This window comes from Aphelocoma coerulescens, chromosome 25 (assembly GCF_041296385.1).
Source record: "Aphelocoma coerulescens isolate FSJ_1873_10779 chromosome 25, UR_Acoe_1.0, whole genome shotgun sequence".
Classification (NCBI taxonomy): domain Eukaryota; kingdom Metazoa; phylum Chordata; class Aves; order Passeriformes; family Corvidae; genus Aphelocoma; species Aphelocoma coerulescens.
Window position 1 is genome coordinate 1,935,555 of NC_091038.1, and position 26,656 is coordinate 1,962,210.

The window sequence follows — 26,656 nt, forward strand, 5'->3', positions numbered from 1 at the left end:
GGTTTGGGGGAATCAGGGGGGTTTTTGGGGTCACGGTTCCCTCCGCACCCCACGGGCACGCGGGTTTGGGGGAATCGGGGGGGTTTTTGGGGTCACGGTTCCCTCCGCTCCCCACGGGCCCGCGGGTTTGGGGTCCCCGCCGTGGGATGCAGTGGCGCGGCGAGGCCGCCAGGGGGAGACAGGGGCGAGCGGGGTCTATGGGGCCGTATAGGGGGCACATATAGGGCGCGTATGGGGGGCTTGGGGGGAGCAAAGGGCACACACGGGGCTGTACAGGGGCGTATGGGGTCATAGGGCCTGCACAAGGGTGTGTGTGGGGTCTATAAGGGGATAGATACACATGGGGTGTGCGGGGACGAGCATAGGGTGCACCTAGGGGTGTATATGGGGTGGATAGAGCACGGAGGGGGGTGTATAGGGGAGGGAGGTGTATAGGGGCTGCATAGGGCACGGACGGGTGGGTATGGGGTGTGTATGGGGTGTATATGGGGCGCACAGGGCTGTGTATATGGGGTGTATATGGGGTGCACAAGGCTGTGTATATGGGGTGTATATGGGGCGCACAGGGCTGTGTATAGGGGGTGCACAGGGCTGTGTATATGGGGTGTATATGGGGCGCACAGAGCACACACAGGGCTGTGTATATGGGGTGTATATGGGGCGCACAGGGCTGTGTATATGGGGTGCACAGGGCTGTGTATAGGGGTGTATATGGGGTGCACAGGGCACACACAGGGCTGTGTATAGGGGGTGTATATGGGGTGCACAGGGCTGTGTATATGGGGCGCACAGGGCTGTGTGTATGGGGTGTATATGGGGTGCACAGGGCTGTGTATATGGGGCACACAGGGCTGTGTATAGGGGTGTATATGGGGCACACAGGGCTGTGTATATGGGGCACACAGGGCTGTGTGTATGGGGTGTATATGGGGTGCACAGGGCTGTGTATAAGGGGTGTATATGGGGCACACAGGGCTGTGTATATGGGGCGCACAGGGCTGTGTATAGGGGTGTATATGGGGTGCACAGAGCACACACAGGGCTGTGTATATGGGGTGTATATGGGGTGCACAGGGCTGTGTATATGGGGTGTATATGGGGCGCACAGGGCACACACAGGGCTGTGTATATGGGGTGTATATGGGGCGCACAGGGCTGTGTGTATGGGGTGTATATGGGGTGCACAGGGCTGTGTATATGGGGTGTATATGGGGTGCACAGGGCTGTGTATAGGGGGTGCACAGGGCTGTGTGTATGGGGTGTATATGGGGTGTATATGGGGTGCACAGGGCTGTGTATAGGGGGTGTATATGGGGTGCACTGGGCACATACAGGGCTGTGTATATGGGGTGTATATGGGGTGCATAGGACTGTATATGGGGTGTATATGGGGCACACAGGGCTGTGTATAGGGGTGTATATGGGGTGCACAGGGCTGTGTATATGGGGTGTATATGGGGTGCACAGGGCTGTGTATAGGGGGTGCACAGGGCTGTGTGTATGGGGTGTATATGGGGCGCATGGGACGCACAGGGCTGTGTATAGGGGGTGTATATGGGGTGCACAGGGCTGTGTATAGGGGTGTATATGGGGTGCACAGAGCACACACAGGGCTGTGTATATGGGGTGTATATGGGGTGCACAGGGCTGTGTATAGGGGGTGTATATGGGGTGCACTGGGCACATACAGGGCTGTGTATATGGGATGTATATGGGGTGCATAGGACTGTGTATATGGGGTGTATATGGGGCACACAGGGCTGTGTATAGGGGTGTATATGGGGTGCACAGGGCTGTGTATATGGGGCGCACAGGGCTGTGTATAGGGGGTGTATATGGGGCGCACAGGGCTGTGTATAGGGGTGTATATGGGGCGCACAGGGCTGTGTGTGTGGGGTGTATATGGGGTGCACAGAGCACACACAGGGCTGTGTATATGGGGTGTATATGGGGTGCACAGGGCTGTGTATATGGGGCGCACAGGGCTGTGTATAGGGGTGTATATGGGGCGCACAGGGCTGTGTATAGGGGGTGTATATGGGGCGCACAGGGCACATACAGGGCTGTGTATAGGGGGTGTATATGGGGTGTATATGGGGTGTATATGGGGCGCACAGGGCTGTGTATAGGGGGTGTATATGGGGCGCACAGGGCACATACAGGGCTGTGTATAGGGGGTGTATATGGGGTGTATATGGGGTGTATATGGGGCGCACAGGCGTCTATAGGCAGTGCCCCGATCCCGTCTCGGCGGTTGATTGCTCACGCCTGGGCCCGCCCCGCCCCGCCCCACGGCGGGCGCCGCTCCCCGCGGCGTTGCGGTGACGTCACTCCCGGGTTGCGGTGACGTCACTGCCGCCGCTGCCTGGCGCGGGGCGCGCGCGGGACGGGGGGGGCGAGCGGCGGCTCCGTGAGGGCTCCGGGCGGCGGCTCCGTGAGGGCTCCGGGCGGCGGCTGCGGGTGAGTGCGGCCCGCGGGCAACCGGGGCCACGCGGGGCCTCCCCGCTCCGGGAGGGGCCGCCCGGGGCGGGGGCCGCGGGATGGTTCCCGCTCTTCTCCCCCCCCACCCCGCGCCAGGGCCGCGGCCGGGCCCTTCTGCGGGCGTTGGGCGCGCACCGGAGCCATCCCGGGCCTCCATCTGCCCTCGGTCAGCGTCCGGCGGGGCCCCTCGGGCGGGGCTGGGCGGAGGCGGGGCCCCCCCGGGGCCACAACGGGGGCCCAGAGCGGCCTCGGGCCCCGCCGGGGTCGCCGCCCCCCGACCCGGGCAGGGCGCGCAGCCCCCGGGCCCGGATCGCAGCCGGTGCCGTTTTTCTCTCCACGACTTAAACCCGCCGGGATTTCGTCCCGTTTCCAGCAGGATCGCTCCTAAAATCACCTCGGGGGGGGAGGGCTCCGGCCTGGCGGTGACCCCCGGGCTCGCTGGCCCCGGTGCCGGCACGCCGCGCTGCCGGTGCCCCGGGGCCGAAGGAGCTGCCGGCCCTGACCGGGGCCTCACCCCGTCCTCCCACGCTCCCCTCCCGTTACCTGCCCGCGGCACAGCCCCGGGAGTCGGGAATTGCGGCACCTCCCTCCCGCCTGCCCTTGCGAAACCGGCCACGGTGGTTCCTCTTCCTCCGCCAGCGGAGCGGAGCCGCCCCGGACCTCGCCACAATCCCTGCGCCGTGCTGGGGGTTCGCTTCTCGGGGGTGCCACCCCATCCCGACCCCATCCCGACCCCGCGGGGTTCCCCAAAACCGGCTGCCGGAGAGGGAGGGAGAGCCGGGATGCGCTGACCCCGCGGCGAGGGGCGGCTCCCCTGCCGGGGCCCGTCCGGAGCCTTTTTAAGGCACAAAGGTGCTCATTGTGCCGCCAGCAAATCCCTAATCCCACGCTGGTGCTGTGCCTGGCCTCGGAACGGTGGCGGTGGGCTCCGTGCCGCCGTTTCCCACCGGGAATTGGGTTTGGATCAGCCGCGGGATGCAAAAAAACCCACGTCGGGGGGGCTTCTCCCGCGGCAGAACCGGGGCTGTGCCCATCCCGGTGGGAAGGGCGGAGGCTGGAGCCCGGTTCTTGCCTCGGGCTGGTCCCAGGGATCCGCGCTGCCGGTCGGAAGCAGGACTGGGGCCCCTGTTAATGATCACCCGCTGACCTCTGGGCTGCCGGGAGCAAAGTCCCCCGGAGCCGGAGCCCAGCGCCGGCCGCTCCGAGGGGGATTTCACCGGGAGCTGAGGTGGAAGTTGGGGTGCCTGGTGCAGCCGGGGTGTGGGAGACAGAGCGGGGTGGGATCAGCCGACTCCTCAGAGATGCCGGTGCCCCCCTCACCTCTCCCCCTTTCCCTCCCCCCAGCATGTTTCAGACCTTGTACAGCTATTTTTGGTGGGAACGGCTCTGGCTCCCGGCAAACCTCACCTGGGCCGACCTGGAGGACCGGGATGGGCGAGTCTATGCCAAAGCCTCTGACCTGTACATCACCCTCCCCTTGGCCTTCCTCTTCCTCATCGTACGGCACCTCTTTGAGACGTGAGTCCCTTCCCTGGGGGTGGGGACGGATCCTGAGCCCCTGATCCGGCTCTCCCTGTGCCCCGGGGGCAGTGGCTGAACCCCGGGATGTGGCACCTTGTCCTCAGCCTGGCTGGGGGTTGCCCGTGGCACCCCGGGGGTCCTGTTCCCCCCCCGCCCCCCAACCCCACGCGCCCCCCCCCTTTCCCCACACAAACACGGCTTTGTGCATCCCCCGCCCTTACCGGGCGTTTAGGGAGCGATTTGTTGGGCAAACAATGGGAACAGACCCGGCTTTGTTGGGATGGCAAGAGAAGGGGGGGGGGGGCCGCCCTTCATCGCAGTGGGGACAGCCCGTGACAGAGGGACCCCGGGGGGCTCCCCTGTGGCAAATCCCACCTTGGAGAAGGCACAGCAGGACGGGGAGACCGAGATGCTGAGCGGTTGTGGGTCCCCGGGTGGCTTTGATTTGGGGGCCAAATCATCCAGGTGACAGAAACGGGGACATTTATGTCCCCCACTCCTTCCCCAGGTACGTGGCCACCCCCCTGGCCGGGCTCCTGAACGTCAAGGAGAAGGTCCGGTTAAAAGCCACCCCCAATGCGGTGCTGGAGAAGTTTTACGCTGCCACCACCAAACACCCCAAGCAGGTGAGGGCTGGGGGGAGTCCCCAGAGGTGCCTGGAGTGGGGGGTGAAGGTGCCAGAACCGGGTCCCTGTGACACGGTGGGGCTGTCCCGGTGTCCCCAGGCCGACGTGGAGACGCTCTCCAAGAAGAGCGGCTGCACCGTGCGCCAGGTCGAGCGCTGGTTCCGCCGCCGCCGCAACCAGGACCGGCCCAGCCTGCTCAAGAAATTCCGGGAGGCCAGGTGAGAGCCGTGCCCCCCTTCCTGCCCGATGTCACTGTCCCCTCCGCCCTGGGGGGCTCTGGGGGCACCCGCTCGGCCGGGAGCTGCCCGGGAGGGGTGGGAAGCGCGGGATGCGGGGCCGGTGGGTCCGTCCTCCTCCCTCCCGCTCCCCGGTGCCCGTCTGAGGACCGTCTGCTTCCTTTTTCCAGTTGGAGATTCACCTTTTACCTTATTGCTTTCATTGCTGGCATGGCTGTCATAGTGGATGTGAGTATTGCCACCCCCTCCCCACGCTCCCCCGGCCCCCCTGGCCCCTCTGACTCCTCTCTCTCTCTCTCTCTGTGTGTCCCCCTCCCCATCCTGCAGAAACCTTGGTTCTACGACCTCCGGGAGGTGTGGAAGGGATACCCCATCCAGGTGAGCACTGAGCCCATCCCGGCTGCCAGCCCGTGGCTTTTCCTGAGCACCGGGATCAGCAGTGGGAGCTGGGGGTGCAGGAGGGGTCTCTTGGCACCCGTGGGGGTTTGGGGAGTCCCCCAGGACACCCGGCTGGTGCCCACAGGAAGGGACCAAACCCCTCTGGGGCACACAGAGGGACTCCCCCAACCTGTCTGTTGCCCCCAGAGCATGCTGCCCTCCCAGTACTGGTACTACATGATCGAGCTCTCCTTCTACTGGTCCCTGCTCTTCAGCATCGCCTCCGACGTCAAGCGCAAGGTGGGGGCTCTGGGAGGGGGCTGGGAGACACTGGGACGTCGTGGCAGGGTTTTCTTCGCCCTCGTGGTGGGCGGGAGGGACCAGCTGGGAGGATCTGGGGACGCAGAGGGGCTGTGGGATGGGGGTTTGGTATGGGTGGGATCCAGGCTGCTGTAACCCCCCCCCACCCTATTGCTGGGCTCCCCTTTGCTTTGGGCACAGGACTTCAAGGAGCAAATCATCCACCACGTCGCCACCATCATCCTCATCAGCTTCTCCTGGTTCGCCAACTACATCCGTGCTGGGACGCTCATCATGGCCCTGCACGACTCCTCGGATTATCTGCTGGAGGTCGGTGTGTCCCTCTGCCCCGCTGTCACCACGGCCCCCAATCCCGTGCCCCCTTCCCCAGCTCACCCCCTCTGCCCTCCCCCTCCTCCCCCAGTCTGCCAAAATGTTCAACTACGCCGGCTGGAGAAACACCTGCAACAACATCTTCATCGTCTTCGCCGCCGTCTTCATCATCACCCGCCTGGTCATCCTGCCCTTCTGGTGAGCCCCGCTGGGGAGCGGGGGAAACTGAGGCAGGGGCTGGGGGGGGGGGGGGGGGTCTCACTGGGGGTGGGATGCTGGTTGTGCCCCTAACGGGAGCGGCTTTTCCCGGCAGGATCATGCACTGCACGCTGTTTTATCCGCTGGATCTCTACCCCGCCTTCTTCGGCTACTACTTCTTCAACTTCATGATGGTGGTGCTGCAGTCGCTGCACATCTTCTGGGCCTACCTCATCATCCGCATGGCCCAGAAGTTCATAACTGGAAAGGTGAGGGGGGATGGTCACGGGGGAAAGGACCCACTCGGGGTGGATGGAGGATGGGGCTTTGCAGGGGAGACCCCCCCCAGCTCCTGAATCCCCCCCCCCTGTGGCTGCCCAGCTCCCGGAGAGCCCTCGGTGGGGAGAAACCACCGTGGCTGCAATGGGGAAACTGAGGCACGGCAGGAAAATGGGGAGGGGGGGGGGGGAGAGGAGCTGCTGGCTGAACCCCCTTTTCCCCCTGCCCCCAGGTGGTGGAGGACGAGCGGAGTGACCGCGAGGAGACGGACAACTCTGAGGAGGAGGAGGAGGCGGCCAAGAACGGGCCCCTCTCCAATGGCCACCCCGTCCTCAACAACAACCACCGCAAAACCGACTGAGCGCCCCGGACCCGAGAGCTGCCGCCTCCCGCCGCCGGCCCGGCCCCTCCGGCCGCTCCACGCCGGGACCCCCGGAGCGCCCGCCGGGCCCAGACCCCTCCGGAGCGGGGCCGCAGCTCTGCCTCACTCTCACCGCTGGTGCCCTTCCACCTCTCACCCGCTGCCTTAATCCACTGCGGTTCCCCGGGACCGGCGGGGATCCCACCGGGATGGGGGATCCCACCGGGATGGCTCCCATCCCGCCGGGGTGGCTCCTTCCCGCCCCGCAGCCCCTCGGATTGGCTCTGGCCAAAGAGCTCGGCCCCAGCCCCTTGCTGGGCTCTGTGTTGTTATTCCTACTTTTCCCAACCATTCCTTCAGCGGGGGGAGGGGGAAAAATCCCCTTTTCCCTGAGCTGTGAAAAGCCGGCTCAATCCCTGCTCCGGCCGAACCGGGAGGGTGGAGCAGGGAATTCCTGGGTGTTTTCAGTGCCTAAATGATGGGATGACACTATGGAAGTACTTGGGGGAAGGAAGCTGCGGGGTTGAGTCACTCCTTGTGTCTCACAGAGTTTAATCCTCTTCGTTTCTTTTCGGTAAATGGATTTTGAGTCTCTCCCTCTCCGTGGCCTCTCCCAGCTGTAACAGGACAAATTTCCAACTGATTTTTCCTTTTTTTTTTTTTCCTTTCTATTTATTTGGAAGACAGAAGGAGCCGGGCTTGGCTCTGTCTCCTGCATCCCCCCGGGATGCTGCGAGACCTCCCAGCACGGAGGGTGGGGTGGGTGGGGGGGAAAAAGGACCATTAACCAATGTCAGACCAAAAAGTGTTTTGTTGTTCTTGTTTTTTAGAAAAAAAAAAGAAGAAATAAATAAAAGGTTAAATATATTAAAAGTTTAAAAAAAACTAATAAACTTGGGTAAAAAAAAAAATAAAAAATACAGGATTTGGGCATATTCTGTGAGTGGCACAATGGCCTTGAGGCCATTTGGGGCTTATTTTGATACAGATCCTTTAGGCAGTGCTAAAAATGGGCAGAGTTGAGGATTTTGATGATTTTTATATATATATATATTTTTTTTTTTTTTTCTCCTAAAAGTTCTCCAAATCTTCAACCCCAGGCTGGAGCTTGGGTTTGGGTTCCCTGAGGAGCTGCGGCCCCGCTGGGATGACAAAGCCTCTATTCAGGTGGACGCTCAGGATGGAACCGGAGCTCCAGGAGGCCCCAGAAAGGTTTTATTTTACAAAGAAAAGGTTATTTAGCAAGGAAAAAAAACCCAACAAGCCTCCCTTGTGCAGAGCTGCGTGAGCCGGGCCGGTGTTGGGCATGGGGGAGGCGGGATGGAATCGACTCCTCCACCCCTCGGGTTGGGCTTTGCCACGGCAATAATGAGAGATTTGATGCTGGTTTTTAAAACTTCACCTTTTTTATCAGTTCTCCAGGTGGTTTTTTGAACCCTTTGGATCTGCCCTGGTGTCTTCCCACCTTCCTTCCCCCCTTCCCCACAACCAAAAAAACAAAACCCAAGCCCCAGCCCTGGGACTGAGTGTGGCGGCCAAGCCCCGGTGATTTTCCGTGTGCGTTTTCCATGTGGATCCGTGGCCAGCAGCTGGACAGGGCTGGCAACTGCTCCTCCCTCCCTCCCTCCCCTGGCCCAGGTGCCCAAAGCCAGTTTGGGGCTATCCCAGCTGCAGGAATTGAGGCCAAACTCGGCGTTTTCAGGAAGGTTGGAGATGGGGGAGAGGCATGGGATCTGCTTTAAGAAAATTCCAACCCGTTTCTCTGTAATTCTGTCGACTGGAGGGTTTAAGGAGTGTTTGTTTTGAGCAAAGGTGAAGGAAAGGTGAAAATGTGGGAGCTCCTCCTCTCCCTGTGCCCATCAGCCTCTGGCATGTTTCCTGCAAAGCCCATAGAAACAAGGATGATGGCAGTGGTTCAATCGTGTTTTCTCTTTGCTGCGTCTCAAGGATCAGGGTTGGTTGTTTTTAGTAGAAAAACACACTTTTATTGCTTTTTAGCAACTAAAAGATTCTTTACAACAGCTCACAGGTAAAGACAGATACTTATTTCTTGTCTTTTTTCACTTAAATTCTATAAATCCAGATTGGTCCAGTCTTCCAGAGATTCTTTCCACCATCCTCCCTCCCACTTTCAAGGCCTCAATCCCAACTGGGAAGCACTTCCTGGGAATACTGGGGAAGTGTTTGCTGCTGGAAAAAGGAGGTTTGTGCCTTACTTTTGGTGGAAAGCTGGAAGAGAGCATGAAAAGCTCCTTCCTTGAGGCAGCCTCAAGGTGGGAGAAGCCCAGGGGGGTTGGGAATCACCCCCCAACACAGCCAGAGCCCGTTCCTGCTCCGTGTCCATCTGTGATTTTCCAGGTGGAAGGGGAGAACTGAGAACCTCTGGAGAAGAAACTTTACCCTCACTGAGGGAAAGTGAGCACCAGGCCTCTGGAGAAGTGGGATCTGCTGGGAGCAGGGATGGCTCAGAGCAGCCGGCCCCGGCAGTCGATGGCCCCGCAGCAGCACAGCAGCTCCTTGCCCTCCACGCTGCCGACCTCGTAGTTGTAATCCCAGGTCAGCTCCGTGCCGGCTCGGATCCGCCTGGGGAGTGAAAAAAAACCACGTGGGATGGGTGAGGAGACTGCTCCAGGAAAGAGGAGAAAGAGGAGACTGCTCCAGGAAAGAGGAGAAAGGGGAGACTGCTCCAGGAAAGAGGAGAAAGAGGAGACTGCTCCAGAAAAGAGGAGACTACTCCAGAAAAGAGGAGAAAGATGAGACTGCTCCAGAAAAGAGACTGCTCCAGAAAAGAGGAGAAAGAGGAGACTGCTCCAGAAAAGAGGAGAAAGGGGAGACTGCTCCAGAAAAGAGGAGAAAGGGGAGACTGCTCCAGGAAAGAGGAGAAAGAGGAGACTGCTCCAGAAAAGAGGAGACTGCTCCAGGAAAGAGGAGAAAGAGGAGACTGCTCTAGAAAAGAGGAGAAAAGGGAGACTGCTCCAGGAAAGAGGAGAAAGGGGAGACTGCTCCAGGAAAGAGGAGAAAGGGGAGACTGCTCCAGGAAAGAGGAGAAAGAAGAGACTGCTCCAGAAAAGAGGAGAAAAGGGAGACTGCTCCAGGAAAGAGGAGAAAGAGGAGACTGCTCCAGGAAAGAGGAGAAAAGGGAGACTGCTCCAGGAAAGAGGAGAAAGAGGAGACTGCTCCAGGAAAGAGGAGACTACTTCAGAAAAGAGGAGAAAGGGGAGACTGCTCCAAGAAAGAGGAGAAAGAGGAGACTGCTCCAGAAAAGAGGAGAAAGAGGAGACTGCTCCAGAAAAGAGGAGACTGCTCCAGGAAAGAGGAGAAAGAGGAGACTGCTCCAAGAAAGAGGAGAAAGAAGAGACTGCTCTAGAAAAGAGGAGAAAAGGGAGACTGCTCCAGGAAAGAGGAGAAAGAAGAGACTGCTCTAGAAAAGAGGAGAAAAGGGAGACTGCTCCAGGAAAGAGGAGAAAGAGGAGACTGCTCCAGGAAAGAGGAGAAAGGGGAGACTGCTCCAGGAAAGAGGAGAAAGGGGAGACTGCTCCAGGAAAGAGGAGAAAGAAGAGACTGCTCCAGAAAAGAGGAGAAAAGGGAGACTGCTCCAGGAAAGAGGAGAAAGAGGAGACTGCTCCAGGAAAGAGGAGAAAAGGGAGACTGCTCCAGGAAAGAGGAGAAAGAGGAGACTGCTCCAGGAAAGAGGAGACTACTTCAGAAAAGAGGAGAAAGGGGAGACTGCTCCAGAAAAGAGGAGACTGCTCCAGAAAAGAGGAGAAAGGGGAGACTGCTCCAGGAAAGAGGAGAAAGAGGAGACTGCTCCAGAAAAGAGGAGACTGCTCCAGAAAAGAGGAGACTGCTCCAGAAAAGAGGAGGAACTGGGTGCTAGAAGGAAGCCACGCTTCCCTGCGAGCGCTCCAGGACGAGGCTGAGGCAGCCAGAGAGAAAGGGACAAAGTTCCCTGCTGAATCATTCCTGTGAGGATTCATCCATCTCTGTGGAGGAGCAGAGAGGCACGTGGCAGGGATTCACCACGACTCAAAAGATTTGGGACTCGAAAAAGCCGGGAATTCGGCTGCTCCGTGCTTCACTCTGCCCTTTGGGAAGGTCTGAAACCGGGGGGAAAAATCACACCAGGATCTCCAGCACAAGAGAGAGGATTTCACCTGGCACTGATTTCTCTGCTCAGGAATGATGGGAATGGGGTTTCCAGGAGCAGGGAACACCCAAGCAGGTTCCCACCGAGGCTCAGGAATCCTCAGCCCCCTCCCAGCACTCCAGGACTCACTTGCTGGCGAAGAAGGCGACCCAGGGGAAGCGAAGGTCGTGGGTGTCCACAAAGACGTTCTGCACGAAGAGGTTTGGGGTGCAGCTGTGCTGTAAAGGCAACAGGGAAGAGCTTGAGCTGCTGCTGGGGCAGGGAGCTGAGCTGCCAGCACTGAAGGCAGCCTTTATAAACAAAGCAGCATTCCTGCTCTGCCCGCCGCATCCAGCGGAATCCTGCTGGAACGGGCTGCACGCCCGGGGTGAGTCACAAGATCCACACTCAAAGGTAACGGGCTCTGCAAGGGCTCTGCAAGGGCTCTGCAAGGACTGACAGGGCCATTCCCACTCCCACCAGGCCGCAGCAGCTGCCGTTCCGCTCAGGAAACTTCATCATCCTCCTAAACCTGCTCTTTTCCCCAATTCTCCCGTTTTTAGCTGCTCTTGGGGAGGAGGACCAGCCCCACCGAGCCGACAGCTCAGCCCCCTGTGCCCCACTCACGTTGAGGTAGCGGCCCAGGTTGCCCTCGAGCTTGGCATCGATGATGTAGCAGTTCTCCTCGCCGTCGTAGAACTGCCGCGTGCTGCGGCGCACGGGCCCCGCGCTCTCGCCCTTGTCGGCCGCTGCCAGCGGCGTGGATTTGATGGCGATGCCGTGGGTGGACTTGAGGGCGAAGCCTCGGGTGGATTTCACAGCCACCTGTCTCTTCACGGGACCTGCCAGGAGATGGGAGCTTCTCCAGCAGAGGAAGTTGGGGGCCGGTGCTGGCCCCGACCCCGCTGGTCCCCGCTGCGGCTGCACTCGGAGGTAACGAACGCCTCGGATCCGAAATATCGCTGCAGGACGGCTCCTGGAATCCACCCAGCCCACCCTGGTAGACCCACCGTAAGCCTCGTTGTTGCTTTTTCTTACAATACCCAAAAATAGCTGGTTTCGAGGAGCGGATTTTGCAGTTTTTGTCTCGCCAAACACACGGGGAACGTTCCAACCTCAGCGGTCGGACGCAGCAGGAGCAGCTGCTGTGTGGCCTCATGAGCCCTTCCCGGTGCTTTGCAGCCAAAACTCCTCACCCTCAGCCCTCATCTCCCCCCTCACCTGACCCAGATGATGGATTTTTCTTGTCCTCCCCTTCCTCCTCCTCAGATCCCGAGGAAATGGTCTGGATGTCGTCGCTGTCGTTGGCCCTGCCCGGGGCCTGCCCGTTCTCCCCGTCGCTGTCGGTGCTGCTGGACAGTGTCAGCACGTCCTGGGGACAGGAACAGCTCCTGGTGTGTGCATCCCAGCCTCCCTTTTCCCCAGGAATGTGGTGCTCTCCTTCCAGCACACCCCTCTCTGCTCCAGGAAACCTTTGGGAAGGGGATTCCCCCACCCCACTCCCTGCTCTGGACACGGCACCCCACAGGTTTGGAACACCCCTGGGATTTTGGGGGCTGCTGCGTTCTGCTTGAGATGATGCTGGAGCATTAGGTGCTCAGAAGGAAGGGACAAGACCCAAAAAACAAAGATTGTTCCCCAGCATGGCTCTGCCAAACAGCAGGTCCCAGGCGTGCACACCAAGGTGCCAAATCCCACCCAAATTCCACACTCCCCTCTTTTTTTCCCCCATTCAGATCCACGAAAGAATCCCCCCTTCCAAAACCCAAAGGAAATCACTGCCCTCCAAGAAATCAACAACTACAACCACTAACCCTGTGCTCAAGTGGGAACCAAAAAGGCAGAAAACAACCCCAAATGAGGGTTGAGGGTCCCGTTTACCTCCGAGGGGGGCGGCAGGCCCAGGGATCGCCGGCGGTTCTGCAGCATCACCGTCCCACTCACCGGCCTCCGGATCCCCTCCAGCTTGGGGGGGCAGGGGTTGTAGCCGTACCTCCTTCCCAGGCTGCTCAGCCTGTGGAGTCAGGACAAGAGCGAGTCACGCTTGGATTTCCAGGGAAATTATCCAAAATACGATTTTAAGGAATCTTACCCGGAAATTCTGGTCGATTCTTCGGGTTCCTGCAAAGGGGAGAAGCACAGAAGGTTGGAATCTCTCCCTTCTCAAGCACTCTCCAGCAGTTTCCATGGAATTGATGGAATTGATTCCCGAAAATGCCAGCCCAGGAGGGAGGCACTGCCCGTCCCCACGCTCAGTGTGACACCCAGCATGGAGATGCCCCACCCTGGGGGACTCCAAGTGCCCTCCTCCTCAGAGCAGGGGGTGGACAGGGACCACCTCCACGTCCTTGCTGTCCCCAGCCGTGTCCCTCAGACCCCTGGACAGGAGGACGTTCAGCTCTGCTCACACTGAGCGACTTCTGTAGCCTCTTGTGCCACAAATTCCCTCCCTGGGAGGGGAAAAAGCACCTCCCTGTCCCACCAGAGATTCAAGGAAGCTGAGCCCCACAATCCCCGTGGATGTGCTGTACAGGGAGAAAAGCCACCGCAGGCAGGAGCACCTCTCTGCCTTTGGACTCTCCCATTCCCACATCTCTCCCTCACCTCCTTCTTGGCTGCCTTCGCCTCTCCGTTCAGATCTCCCGGCGTGGCGGCGCAGCCCTTCTCCCTCTCCGTAGCCACCTCCATTTTCACACCTTTGGCTTCTCCCCCTTCGCCCGCCCTGAAGGACGAGGCGCCGTCGTTGTCCTGGAAGCTCTCGGCCATGCTGTTGGAGCTCAGCCACGAGGCCACTTTGTTCTTGGAGGTCTCCTCGGACACCGGCAGCTTGCAGGGCGGGGCCGTGGCGGGCTCGTCGTGGCCGAGGGGCCGCGTGAGCCCCGAGTCCTTGGAGGCCGTCTCCGAGAGGCCGTGGTCGCGCTGGCCGCGCGTCTGCCGGCGCGTGGCGTAGCTGCGCAGCACCGAGCTGGTGCTGAAGCTCTCGTCCTTGCAGAAGTTGTCGTCGGAGCTGTCCTCGTTGGATTCCTCCAGCTCGTCCGTGCCCGTGTTCTCGTCGTCGTCGTCGTCCTTGAGGTCCACGCCGCTGTTGTCCGAGGAGCACTTGGCGTCGCTCTCGTAGCCTTCCTTGAAGTTCTCCACGCTCTCGATGTGGTCCAGGTTGGCGAAGTACTCGTCGCCCATCTCCAGCCCTTCTTTGTCAGCGAAGTCATCCGTGAGGATTTTCCCTGGGGCAGAAAAGAAGCCAAGTGTGAGTTTTCTGGGAGGATGTTCAATTTTAGCCTCTCCAAAGCTCACTGAGGAGAAAACAGGGATGACACCGCTTCGTTCCGAAGCTGGCCTCAGAAAGGACAATGGAACCCTGTTTCTTGATGTAACAAAACCCTGAGGTGGTTGAGCTAAAACCAAGGTTTTCAGCCAGGAAATCTCTAGAGAGCGGCTCAAGCAGAGGCTTGGAAGGGCTGGAGCTGACAACGGAGCAGCTCTGGCTGTGCCCGTGGGCGGCTCCGTGGCAGAGCCAACGCAACCCCGGCGATGCAACTTCTGCATCCCGTGGGCAGTGCCAGGCCCGGCCGATTTGCTGGGCACAGGGGTTGGGTCACCTCAGGGATAGCCTGGGGGCCCAGTGTGTCCTGTGACACCCACCACGGCAGGAGCTTCCCAGCCCTTCTGCTGGGCTGTGGAATCAGGGAGTCACTGAGGCTGGAGGAGCTTTTGAGTCCGAGGCCACCAGCGAGTCACGTGCCCAGGTGCCACATCCACAGGTTTTTGAGCAGTTCTGGCGACAGTGACTCCACCACCTCCCTGAGCAGCCTGTGCCAGTGCCTGACCACCCTTCCCAGGAAGAAATTTTCCTGAATGTCCAACTTAAACCTCCCTAGGGAGCTGTGGAGAGCCAGAAGGTCCCCCCCGAGCCTCTTTTTCTCCAGGATGAGCACCTCCAGCTCCCTCAGGAGATTTCCAGACTCTTCTCCTTGTCCTCCAACCCCTCCCTCAGCTCCATTCCCATCTCTGGCCACCCCTCTTTCCAGGGAAGAGGTTTCCACCAGCGAGGCGAGTTCCCACCTGCGTAGATGCAGACAAAGGAGCCCTTGGCGATGTCATCGAGGCAGCGAATGCCCCAACCTTTGTTCTGGGTCTTGAAGAGCTGCAGGCGCACCTGGAGGCCGTGCTGCACCAGGCGGTTGGTGCACATGTTCACGTTGCACTTGCACCTCTTGTTGCACTCGTAAACGCTGCAAGAGAGGAGAAGGGTGACAACTTCCAGGACAAAGAAACATCCCCAAGGTCGGGGGCTGTTGGCAGTGCTGGGGTTTTTACACAGAGATCCCAGAGGACCAGGCTTGGAGCAGCTGTGTCTCATGGAAGGGACCTGTGCCTGTGTTCAGATGATCCTTAAGGCCCCTTCCAAAGCCAAACCATTCCATGATTGGCAGAAGAACCAAGACCAGAGGCAGGTGGTGACACCTGCACTGGGATAGCCGGGATCGATTCCCTCTCTGATGGATGTGGGGCTGGTTGAGGGCTCTGCTCACCCTGTTGGGAGACATTCCTCCAGCCGCTTGTGCTGGTAGCCCGAGTTGGGGTTGATTTGCCCTCCGGGGGTGCAGCCGCTGGCCTGGATGGTCAGCTGGTGACAGGCACACCTGGATCTGCAGAGAGACGCAGGAAAACCCACGAGTTAACACTTCTCACATCGGTCTGGAGACAGGAGAAGAAATGGAATCTTTAGGCAGAGATGGGCACAAAGGGTTTGACTCGGAATCAAACCAAGAGAAGTTGCGGATTTCTCATCCCTGCAAGTGTCCAAGGCCAGGCTGGATGGGGCTTGGAACAACCTGGAACAGTAGAAGGTGTCCCTGCCCCACAGCAGGAGTTGGAACTGGGTGTTTTTTAACGTCCCCTTCCAACCCAAACCACAATTCCACGAAACCCGCAGGGCTTTAAACCCCAAAGCAGATCCACCTCCAGGCATTCCCTGGGGACGCCTCACAGAACCCCAGCGCCTTCCCCTCACCCAGGAGCAATCACCTACTTGTCTCTACAGCCATCCTTGCAGTCACAACCCACGAGGAACTCCCAGCTGGTATTGATGTACACCCCCTTGCCGGGAATCCGCTCCTTGCTGTAAGCCACCTGCGGCGGCGGGGTGTTGTCGATCTCGTTGACGCACGACAGCGGCACGTCCTCCTTGCCCTTGGTGATGTCGGCGATGTAGTAGTACGGCTTGTAAGGCTGGAACTTCCGATCCACCAGCACGTAGGGATCCAAGCAGAACATCTCCAGGAACAAGAAGTCGCAGTCCGTCTCGAAGAGGTAGCGCTCGATCTCCTGCATGGAGCGCAGGCAGAGCCCGCAGGGCGTTTTGTAGAGCACGTGGAAGCCCATCTTGCGGTTGACGCGGCGCCGCGCCGTCATGCGGCGGAAGTCGTAGAGCAGCGGGATGAGCAGCGGGTTGCGGCTGCGGTACTGATCGCTGCGGATGGGCCGCACCCGCGACAGGCACGCGTAGCTGCACACGTGGGGAAGGTAGAAGAGCTTCTCCAGAGGGGCCCGGTAGGACGGCTCGTTGGGAACGCGGTCCATCATGCCGTGGAAGGGCTGGGAGGGAGCGCTGCTGGGGAGGCTGAGGGGGGTGGCGATGAGATACTTTTATTGTATTTTTATTGAGGTTTTATGTACGCCGATGGTTCATCCCTGCCTTTCCACGCTTCTGTTCCCAGGTGGTTTGTCCTAGACCTAAGCTGCTCCCCTCGGTGCTCCCTACATGGTTCTCCTCCTCTTGTTCTGGCTCTTTCCCTATCAATCGCCCAAACCTCTCCTGTTGTTCCCAAAGGTTCAGTGTCCATCACCTGAAACCTCCCAGTTTACCCTTATGTGGTCCCCGTCAATCCCCCGAGACCCTACCCCTCTAGATACCTCCCCCTTTGGAAATCCCCTAAACCGAGGCCCCATAGGGGCATGTGATCCCTTTCCCTCCTCCCCTTGGGGCTATAGGCCCAAGGAAATGTCTATCCTCATCCATATCCCTCGCTTAGAGACTTCTATTGGTCCCCAGTTGAGCCATCCCCATTGTAACACCTCCCTTTATAAGGGGTTCCCTGGAGCTGCTCCAGGCTTTTGTCCCCTGTGGGTTGCCCCCAATAAATTTGGATTACCCCCTCCTGGCTACTTTTTATCCTCTCCCTCCTCCAGACTGCTGCCAGCCACTGTGCCTGGAGCTTCAGCTCCCCTGGGCAGAGCTGAGCTCCTGAGGAGCAGCTTTAAAGCCAAGAGCCTCCGGCTGCTCCCCACTCCTGTCACACACGGCAGGGGCTGGCCTGGGCAGCGGTCAGTGGCGGTCATTGCGACACGCAGGGAGAGAAGGGATGGGGTTAAGGAAGGGCAGTGCAGAGTGTGGGTGGATAGAGCAAAGCTGAGCCCCGATGGGCAACAAGCAGCTGGCTTAGAGCGGCCACAGTGTGACCAGCAGGAGCTGGGTGGTGGGCAAGCATTGGAAGGGGCTGCCCAGGGAGGTGGTGAAGTCACCATCGCTCTGAGTGCTCAAAGCACACACACAAACACGGATGTGGCACTCGGGGACGTGGCTCGGCGGTGGCCCCTGGCAGTGCTGGGAGGACTCCATGAACTCAGAGGCTTTTGCAACTCAGAGAGAAGGGATGGGGTTAAGGAAGGGCAGTATGGAGTGTGGGTGGATAGAGCAAAGCTGAGCCCCGATGGGCAACAAGCAGCTGGCTTAGAGCGACCACAGTGTGACCAGCAGGAGCTGGGTGGTGGGCAAGCATTGGAAGGGGCTGCCCAGGAAGGTGGTGAAGTCACCATCGCTGTGAGTGCTCAAAGCACACACACACACACGGATGTGGCACTCGGGGACGTGGCTCGGCGGTGGCCCCTGGCAGTGCTGGGAGGACTCCATGAACTCAGAGGCTTTTGCCACCTCAGTGATTCCACCGGTCCATGATCTGAGCTGCTCAATCCCCACCAGGAACCCACCAGCACACACACACACACACAGACCCCAACACCCCAGACTCGGGAGGAGCCGTGGATGTGTCCCCCCAAGCAGAGCTCTGCTCACCGGTGCTGCGGGGCCGGCAGGGCCCTCCCGGCTGCTGGGGCGTCGCTGAGGACGGGGGAGGACGGGGACGAGTGCCCGGAGCCCACGGAGCCAGGACGGAAGGAAGTGCTTTTCTTGGCCACCTGCTTTCTGCCCTGGGCCAGCTGGTTGTCGGAGCATCTGCGGGAGGGAAGAAGGAGCTGATTTGGAACATGGGAAAAGCAACTGGTGGGAATCAAAGCAACGCTGCCCCACGGAATTCAGAAACGCCAGGAGAATCCCAGCAGTGTTTTTTTTTTTTTCCTAAGAAGTGTGAAAATCAGCCCATTTCTGGCTGTTTCTGCTACAGCAATGCCAGAACCACTCTGAATTTCAGAACTCAGCTACAAGTGACTTCTGATTTTGAAATAAGAAAAGGGTTAACAAGTTTGGCCCAAGGCTTTCATCCTGGGAAGCTGGACAAACCAGGCCATGAAGAAAGCCCTGGATGAACAGAAACCAGAGTTTCCAGAGGCTCAACCAGGCCTGAGTGGGAGGAACAAATCCAGAGGATTCTCTTGCAAGGACTGAGGAATAAGATAAGATTGTGCAAGGGAATGCAATAACATCCCTGATGAAACAGCTAGTAAAGGCTCCAAAAAAACAGGTCCTCAACCCATTTCAATCAACTCCCAAGTTTCCAAACCATTCCAGGAGGTTTCCAACCCATTTACACCAATAAAACAGAAAACCACCCCAAACCAGCCGCTGAAGAGGAAAAACAGTGAAGTTATTGGGGAGAAAGGGAGGAGACAAGGAGAGCAGGAAGGGATGAGGGCTTCTGCCAACAGCTGCCTGAAAGCAAAGTGTTCAAACACACCTCAAAAATGAAGAGCAAGAGGAAAAATGGGCTTCAAGCAGTCAGAAGCGGTGAGGACACCGAGAAGAACTTGAAAGGGTGGTGGGGGGAAGGGGGAAGAGACCCAGGTTTTCCTCAGAGGAAACAAAACACCAGAGTGAGGAGACTGTTCTTAGTTTTAATTCATGTGAAATCCAAGCGTTTGAACCCCGCAGAATCCCTGGGACCAGCAGGGCCACGGCCGGGCCTGCTGCTGCTTCCTGTCCCCGTTCAGGAGCAGTTCAGATTTAAGGGCAGGGAAGCAGCTGCACAAAAACCACGTCCTAAAGCCAAAGCCCTCCGTGGGGAGAAGGGAGAAAATTCCTCGTGACCGCTGCCAAGGCCTGAATGGGAAAGGATTCGGTGATGGTGACAGGGCTGCGGGTTCAGCTTGGTTGTCTTGGTGCCCACGGTCCCAGGGTGTCCCAGTCCCAGCCTGGCTCTTCCCAGCACATGGGAGGGGGGCCTGCAAGGGTGGGGGGCCCAGCTGTGCATTCCAGGAGCTCCTTCAGCATCCAGGATTTCTTTGGCGTTATGGAAAAGGTGACGTCGTTGTGGTTTCCACTCCCAAATCCTGGTCAGACCAGCACAGAGGGAGCGTTTCCAGGGGTAAATTGGGTTTCTATTGCACTGCTGCTCGCAGAGGAGCCCCCCTTCCCCGAGGACACCTCCAGCTGAGGCAGGTGGGGTTTGAGCTGCTGCTACACCTGGAGAGCCTGTGGGGAGTAAAGGTTGACCTCCTGCACGGGCTGCTCACACCTGGGACACGTCCTGCCTCCCTCGTGCCCCACCAGCAGGGCACAGTCACAGCAGAAGACGTGCTGGCACGGGGCCAGGCGGCCGTAAACCCGGATGGGAAATCCACAGTGCTGGCAAAAATGAACCGGGAGAGCCTCTCCCTCTGCTAAAAAGTCCCCGAGCACATTGCCAGGTTCCCTGGTGTCCTCCAACATGCTCCCTTCATCACCGAGCTGAGTTCCTCCTTCCTCCAGGCCTCCTTCAGCCTGCGGCTCCGGGAATGTCCCCCTTGGGCCCCTGGCAGCGGCTTGGCCGTGGATTGCTCCGTGCCCACCGGGACCGACCACTGATCCCGAATTCCCAGCGAGGTCAGCGAGCAGGTCAGTCCAAGTGGAGGGACACAAGGCAGCCGGGGGCCAGTGCCTGGATCGTGACACGAGGGAGCAATTCAGATTTTGGGAAGAGAAGGAGCAAAGGTGTAATTTGGAAAGGCAAATGCGAAGCTTTAGCCCTGAGGAGGAATATTTGGCTCGGGGAGTGTTGGCTCTCAGCTCCCGCCCCCAGTTATTCATCCAGCAGCTTTTAGGTAAAAGATTTCCCCCAAAATCATGACTGAAGCCCTGAAGGAAACCTGCACCTGAGGATTGCTCTGCACAGAAAAGGTGGTGCCTGAGAGAGCTGAGTGCTGGAGAGAAGCAAAGAGGTGGAAGGTGCTGGAGGTGACTCGGGTACTTACTCCATCTCTGCAGGCTGAGGAGACGCGGGGCGGGCAGCTGGAGGCTGCTCTGGAGTCTTGTACTGGGGACCAGCTCCCGCTAAATCCTGGGTGTACTGGACCACAGGGCCCTTGCTCCTCACAGCACCTGGTGGGGAAGGTGGAAAAACCAAAGAGTCAACGGGAAAAATCCCTGGTGTTATCTAAAGTTGGCTGTATGGGCTCCACAACACTGAGTTGTGCCTGGAAGGAAGGGAAACGGAGGGATTTGGGATTAACGGTGGGGCAGCACCGAGCTCGGAGCACGGCAGCTCCTCCAAAAGTTCTGACAGCTTCACCCAAGTGTAGTTTGGTTTTGTGGCATTATTCCAGGAGAAAAATCCCACTGGAAATCTAGATCTCCTATGCCAGAGGAAAAAAAAAAAACTGGAAATCTAAATGTCCTATGCCAGAGGAAAAAAAAACCTGGAAATCTAAATGTCCTATGCCAGAGAAAAAAAAAACCTGGAAATCTAAATGTCCTGTGCCAGAGGAAAAAAAAAAAAACCTGGAAATCTAAATGTCCTATGCCAGAGGAAAAAAAAAACAACTGGAAATCTAAATGTCCTATGCCACAGGAAAAAAAACCTGGAAATCTAAATGTCCTATGCCAGAGGAAAAAAAAAAAAACTGGAAATCTCAATGTCCTGTGCTATGGGAAAAGACCCATTGGAAATCTGAAATCTCCTGTGAGAAGGAAAAAAAAAAAACAATCAAACCAACCAAAACCTGGAAATCTGAAATCTCCTGTGAGAAGGAAAAAAACCAACCAACCAAACCAACCAAAACCTGGAAATCTGAAATCTCCAGGAATTCTGCTAAAAAACCCACCAAACCCAAACCACCCTCCACTTAAATCCCAGGATCTACACGAAACCAAAAGATGCCACCAACCAACATTGGGACGAGTCCTGGTTTGGCCACTTTGCTTCTTTTCCTGGGTAGAAGCTGTGGAAGTTTTCATGCTGAACATGGGCTCGAGGCGTGTGGAACCTCGGTAAATCCACTCACAACGTTTATCCTCCTGAGGGAACGAGAAGGGAACGCTGACAGTTCCCGTGGGTAGAGCTTCCTGAGGTGAGACACAGAGAGAGCACAAGGAGAAAACAGTGAGTATGGACAAGCAGCAGAACCACGCAGTTATTTATGTTGGAATTTCTTAATTGGGTTATTTAGGGAGCATTTCTTTGTGGGAAGGGTGTTCACGCCCTGGGCAGGCTGACCAGGGTGACTCCACCAATCCCTGGAATTGTCCAAAACTCCTGTGGATGTGGCACTTGGGCACATGGGCCTTAGGCTCCGAGATCTCAGAGCTTCTTCCCACCTCAAGGTTTCCATGATGAGCAAGGAGCTGATCAAATCCCCAGCCTCAAATTTAATCCTAAGGAGAGAAGGGGAATTCCTACCAGGAAAAGGATTTTGACCAGACTTCCATCCACTTCTTCCACTCTGGATTTCCACCAGGTCCCTTCCCACTCAGTTTTGATCAGCTGCCCATTCTTCAGCAGCACCATGGGCCGGTTGGGGTAGGCAGTGATGTATTCCTCAATGAAATCCCGACAGGAAACATCCTCAATGTCTTCCCAGGCTTTTTTCACTGTTTGGAACGGGACACGTGGGAGAAAGGGAAAAGGACAAAAACCAGAGAGAACATTTAATTCTTTTTGGGTTTTTGTTTTTTTTTTTTTTTTTTTAGGATATCCCAGGTGGATTTTTACATAAAGTCAATCAAGGGGTTGTATCCCCTAGGGCCGGAATGTCGGTGGTGGAGCATCCTGAACCCACCCTGGCAATAAACCAGGATTTCAGATGTTTTCAGGCTCAGCACCAAAAGGGCCACGCCCGTTTTTTGCACCCAGGCTCTTCCAAAAACCCAAAACCTAAAACCTCTGCAGGCCAGGAGGGACAGGGATCACTCACGTGGCCGGCAGACCGGGTAGAGCTCCCACTCCTTCACGTAGGACGCGTAGCCGTCGTCGAAGAAGATCAGGAACCTGGAAAACCCAACGGGAATTAGGACTGGGAAGTTGAAGAGAACGCAGCTTCACAGCAAGGAATGGAAGTGGAGAACCTCTCCTGCTCCTCCTGGAGACATCCCCCCAATCCTGGATGGAGAGCCCCAAACTCTCCCTGTGCCCCCCCCCCCCCCCTCCATGGATGCTCAAATGCTTCCCAGTAGTGCAATTCCCAGCCAGGCCCTTTCCCTCTGCTCTGAATCCCCTCTGTGCCTCAGGAAAGGGAGATAAAGGAAGGGAAAATGCTGGATTGCTCCTGGTTTCTGCAGGGAAGATGGATAAGGCACCCACTCAGTGCCTCTGAGTAACGACTGCAGGCCCTGGAGCTGTACAAAAGCTGCAGGATGAAGGATCAGCATCACAACCAAGAGAAAATTTGGGATTTGAGTACCAAATTTTCAGTTATTTCATCATTTTCAGTTATTAAACACGGATCAGATAAAATCCAGCACAATTCACAGCAGACCCAGGGAGATTCAATCCTTTATCAATCTCTTCAGGAAGACCACAAGCCTTTATCTTAATAAATCAGAGCAGCCCTGCCCCTTCCTTATTCCCAAAAAAAGCTGCCCCAAACCTGCTCTTTCTCCTCCCCAACTGCTTTGGCAACACTGCTGCCACTTTACCCTCCCAGGGCTCCTATTTCCTCCCACTTTTTCATGCCTCAAGGAGCCCAGACTCCACATTTGGCTGATAATTTGAATCAATTAGCAGATCTAATTCCTGACTCATGGCCACGAGCAAGAATGGAAGCTCCACACCCTGAGTTTCAAGAGATAAGAAAGATGAAGAAAGTCAGAATCGCCTTCCTGGGGAGGGCACAATTCAGCACCTCAAGGGTATTCAAAGAAACCTTTTTTTTTTTGGCCTAAAAAAAGTTAAAAAAAACTCCAAAAAACCGGAGAAGGGTGGGAAATAAGGAATACCTGTCTTTATTCTTGACGTTGGGGGTCTCAGCCACGATCCCAGCATAGAGCCACATCTGATTGCCATCCTTGTACCTGGCCACCACCCTCCTGCCCACGTGGTGCCTCTCGGCAGAGGGGTGGTAATCGTAGGCAATGTGGTTGCCCGAGAGCAAACTCTTTCCTTTATTATCAAACTTCACCTTGTACTTCTTGCCAGCACCTGGAAAGACATTTTAAGGCAAATGGGAGATAAATCAAGGGGAAAACGAACAAAAGCCGCGTGGATTTCACAGCGGAATCCCAGGGTCGCTCTGAGAGGGTTTATTCAGAATTAACTCAGAATTCATTTAAAAGCCTTGCAGGAATTAATTTGGAGAGTGGAGCAGTGGAGGTGTGTTGCTCCCACAATCCCTTCCAGGTGATAGCAGGTGCTCTGACACCCTTTCATCCAGGTTTCCCACCCAAAATCCCGGGAAAGCCCCGTGCCTGGCACATACCGACCGTCTGGATGGCAATCAACGTCCCCTTGTGCCACGTTTTGGTTCTTTTTTTCCCCAAAATCCTCATGCCCACTTTGAGGTCCCCATCAGTGTTGAGATCGTTCTCAGGGGCTGCAGGGACAACGACGGGCTGGGCAGCGCCAGGAGATTCCTGAGGGGGTTGTGCATCTACCAAGGAACAACAGCAGAAAAGTCAGTCCCAAATCACCCAAAGCTCCCCTTTGCACGTGTTCTGGAAGGAGAATTCCTGCTCTCCTTCCCCTCAGGCAGCCCAGGTGCCTCCCTTGTTCTGGATGGAGACAGCTCCGTGAAAAGCACGAGCGTGGAATCGACACGCTCCAAACGAAAACGGCAATCCGGAATCAAGGAATATCAACGGAGCTTTCCAGCAGGGAAAGGGGATCGTTGTTTTCCTATTTTGGGAAGCAAAGGCCCCCTGGAAGCTCCCACACCTTTCTGTGCTTCCTGCAAGCTCGTTTTCTTGCTGACAGCATCCATGAATTTCGCAACGTCCCGGGCAGATTTCCTCATGGCAACCATCGCTTCCCGCAGCTGGAGGAAAGAGAAGGGAAACACGGAGAAACTCAGGGGTTTTTAGCACCAAACAAAGTTGTGTCCCAGTGATGCCATGAAGATTTTTGCCTTTTCTTTTATCCCCCTGTTATACCTTTTTACAAGTTCTGTATTCCCAGTGCTTTTTGCCTCCATTCTTGGACTTGTTTGTTAAACTAAGAGATTAAACATTTTAGAAGCTTCGTAGCCAGGGATCAGTGTGCCCCAGACCCCAAGGTTCCTCTCCAGAACACATTCTGTAAACTCAGATAGAACCATCCAGGGGAAGGTTCCTTGGGGAGGGGGGCTCACTTGAGCCTCTCATTGGGGAATCTTTGATAGATCTGCTAATTAGTAACACCTATAATGTTATACCCAATGTTGGGGGGAGACACACACACACTCAGCGGAGTGCATCTCGATGCATATGACCTGGACGTGTGCACCTAAGGATCCTTAAAATAAACCCCAAGGTAAAAATCCCTTTTCTCTTTCTAACCGTGTCTGACTCTTGATTTTAAAACCAGGAAAAGGCATCACCAGGAAAACCCCACGTGAGGAATCGTCTCTAGCCAGGGCCTCCTCACTCACCAGACTCTGATCTCTGGAGATTCTGGGACTGCTGCTGCCTGTGAGCGAAGAGAGAACAGCGGTTTAGAACGTTTCTGGTGGGGGGAAAAAACCCGTCCCAATTAAACCACAGAAAGAAAAGGGAACAGGGAAAAGCATCCACCCCCAAATCCCCGCCAGGAAATCCACCCCAACAAAGCTTCCATCCTCCCTAACGCGGCATCGCTCGATGGGGACGACAGCGAGGCAGGTGGGACAAAGGTGAAACCCCACTTTGGGACTCCAGGAATCCCGGGATGCCAACAGCATCTGGCAGGTGCTCCCCCTCATCCCAACCCCTCCCCTGGCACAGCTGGGGACACTGAACTGCGCTTCCAGCCCGAGTCCACGCTCATGACGTCGTCGTCCTCCTCGTCCGGGATCTCGATGACCTCGGCGGCCGCCGGCGCCTCGTCCTCGGAGCTGCTCTCCCGGTACTGGAGGCCCATCATGGAATACAATTCCTTGGCCAGCGTCTCGCACTTGTTGATGGCCCTGCGGGAGGGAAAGCGGCTGTGCCTCCCGAATCCTGCAGTGACAGCCAGGAGCCACGCCCGGCCACAGGCAGCTGAGGGGAGGTGGCCACAGGAAGGGCTTTGAGCCTCGGGTGGTGGGGGGGGGTAGCTGTCAGTGTCCCTCATTAGCCACCCACACCGTGGCTCTGCCCTGAAGGGAATGGGAAGACCCTTCCTGCCCCCAAATCCCCCTCCTCGGAATTCCTGGCTGGCCCCAGGCTCGCTCACCTCATGGCATCGTCAATGAGCTGGTCAACGTGGGCCACCTCCTCCTCCTTGTGCCTCATGCACTGCTCCAGCTCCTCCAGCTGCTGCTTCCGCTGCCTCACCCACTCGGAATTCTCCACTTCTTTGTCGATGATCTCCTGCAGCTCCTCCATGGAGATTCCCAGCTCCTCCATCACCTCCTGCTGCAGCTCTTTGATGTCCTGGGAATCCATCTCCTCCATCACCTCAGGGTACTACAGGTGAGGGGAGGCACGGGAGGAAGACGAGGTGAGGGAAGGGAGGGAGGTCACGGGAGCTCCCCCACCCTTTCCCACCTTCCCCTCATCCTCCCCTGCCCCCACATCCCCCCACAGCCCCTCCATCCCCTCACACACCTTCTCCCCTCCCCCCCCCATCCCCTCACAGCCCTTCACGCCCCCCCCCCCCTCCCCTCAGCGCCTACCAACTCCCCTCAATACCCCACACCAAGTCTCCCTCATGCTCTCCCAGCCCGGTCCGTGCCGCCCACCCGCTCACAGACCTTCACAAGCCGCCCTTCCCCTCAGCCCCCGTCCCCTCACCCCTCACTCACCGCCGCCGGTCCCGGGGAACCGGAGCAGAACCGGGCGGGCCCTCCCCGAACGCCGCGTGACGTCACTTCCCGCCCGCGCTGCTGCCCCCTGGCGGCGGGGATGACCCCCGGGGGGGTGCGTGAGGGGTAGAAATCCCCCGAAATTCCGGAATAAATTCCTCTGGAACCGGGAATCCACCGCTGTCCCCCCGAGAGCTTCCCGGCCCCGGAAGGTGCGCGTAGGGATGCGCGTAACGGGAAAGCCGCAGTTGGTTCCCGAGGCGGCCCCGGAGCCCCTCGGGAACTGTTTGGGGTGGTTGGAGCCGTTCCTGAGCCCTCACGTTCAAGCCCCCCCCCCCCCTAAAAGTTCCTTTTACCGACACCTCGGAGGGGTTTGTAACACGGCGAGGGACGATGAGGGGAAATGGGGGCGGGTCCTGGAGGAAGGGGGGAGACCCTAAAAGGATGAGGGGGGGGGGGGATGTGCTGAGGGTCCTGGCAGCTCTGAGGTAACGGG

General features: G+C 57.5%; 2 protein-coding genes across 5 annotated transcripts; one reads left to right on the forward strand and one right to left on the reverse strand.

The window, feature by feature from the left end:
- The first annotated feature begins 2,343 nt into the window (after positions 1-2,343).
- CERS2 (ceramide synthase 2) lies at positions 2,344-7,631 on the forward strand. 2 transcript variants are annotated; one of them, XM_068995517.1, is made up of 11 exons: positions 2,344-2,460; positions 3,826-3,999; positions 4,511-4,628; positions 4,728-4,846; positions 5,035-5,092; positions 5,192-5,242; positions 5,450-5,542; positions 5,744-5,872; positions 5,967-6,073; positions 6,189-6,342; positions 6,585-7,631. In XM_068995517.1, exons 2-11 carry the CDS (start codon positions 3,827-3,829, stop codon positions 6,711-6,713), a joined length of 1,131 nt encoding a protein of 376 aa, XP_068851618.1. In that variant the 5' UTR covers positions 2,344-2,460; position 3,826; the 3' UTR covers positions 6,714-7,631. The 2 variants fall into 2 exon arrangements, with proteins under 2 accessions (XP_068851618.1, XP_068851619.1); XM_068995518.1 differs by lacking the exon at positions 2,344-2,460 and adding an exon at positions 3,685-3,709.
- On the reverse strand, positions 7,357-26,231 carry SETDB1 (SET domain bifurcated histone lysine methyltransferase 1). Of its 3 annotated transcripts, none has more exons than XM_068995516.1 (22): positions 26,161-26,231; positions 25,590-25,822; positions 25,175-25,341; positions 24,829-24,866; positions 24,138-24,237; positions 23,683-23,853; positions 23,204-23,405; positions 22,183-22,256; positions 21,669-21,859; positions 21,157-21,334; positions 20,245-20,371; positions 17,915-18,073; positions 15,872-16,462; positions 15,372-15,488; positions 14,902-15,071; positions 13,444-14,063; positions 12,932-12,960; positions 12,721-12,844; positions 12,061-12,211; positions 11,467-11,681; positions 10,990-11,078; positions 7,357-9,296 (listed from the first exon to the last, which is right to left on the reverse strand). In XM_068995516.1, exons 2-22 carry the CDS (start codon positions 25,808-25,810, stop codon positions 9,179-9,181), a joined length of 3,852 nt encoding a protein of 1,283 aa, XP_068851617.1. In that variant the 5' UTR covers positions 25,811-25,822; positions 26,161-26,231; the 3' UTR covers positions 7,357-9,178. The 3 variants fall into 3 exon arrangements, 2 of the variants coding, with proteins under 2 accessions (XP_068851617.1, XP_068851616.1); XM_068995515.1 differs by having other exon boundaries at positions 12,721-12,853; XR_011146643.1 differs by lacking the exons at positions 7,357-9,296; positions 10,990-11,078; positions 11,467-11,681; ... (5 more) ...; positions 15,372-15,488; positions 15,872-16,462 and adding an exon at positions 18,753-19,931 and having other exon boundaries at positions 18,021-18,073.
- Between the last annotated feature and the right edge of the window lie 425 nt (positions 26,232-26,656).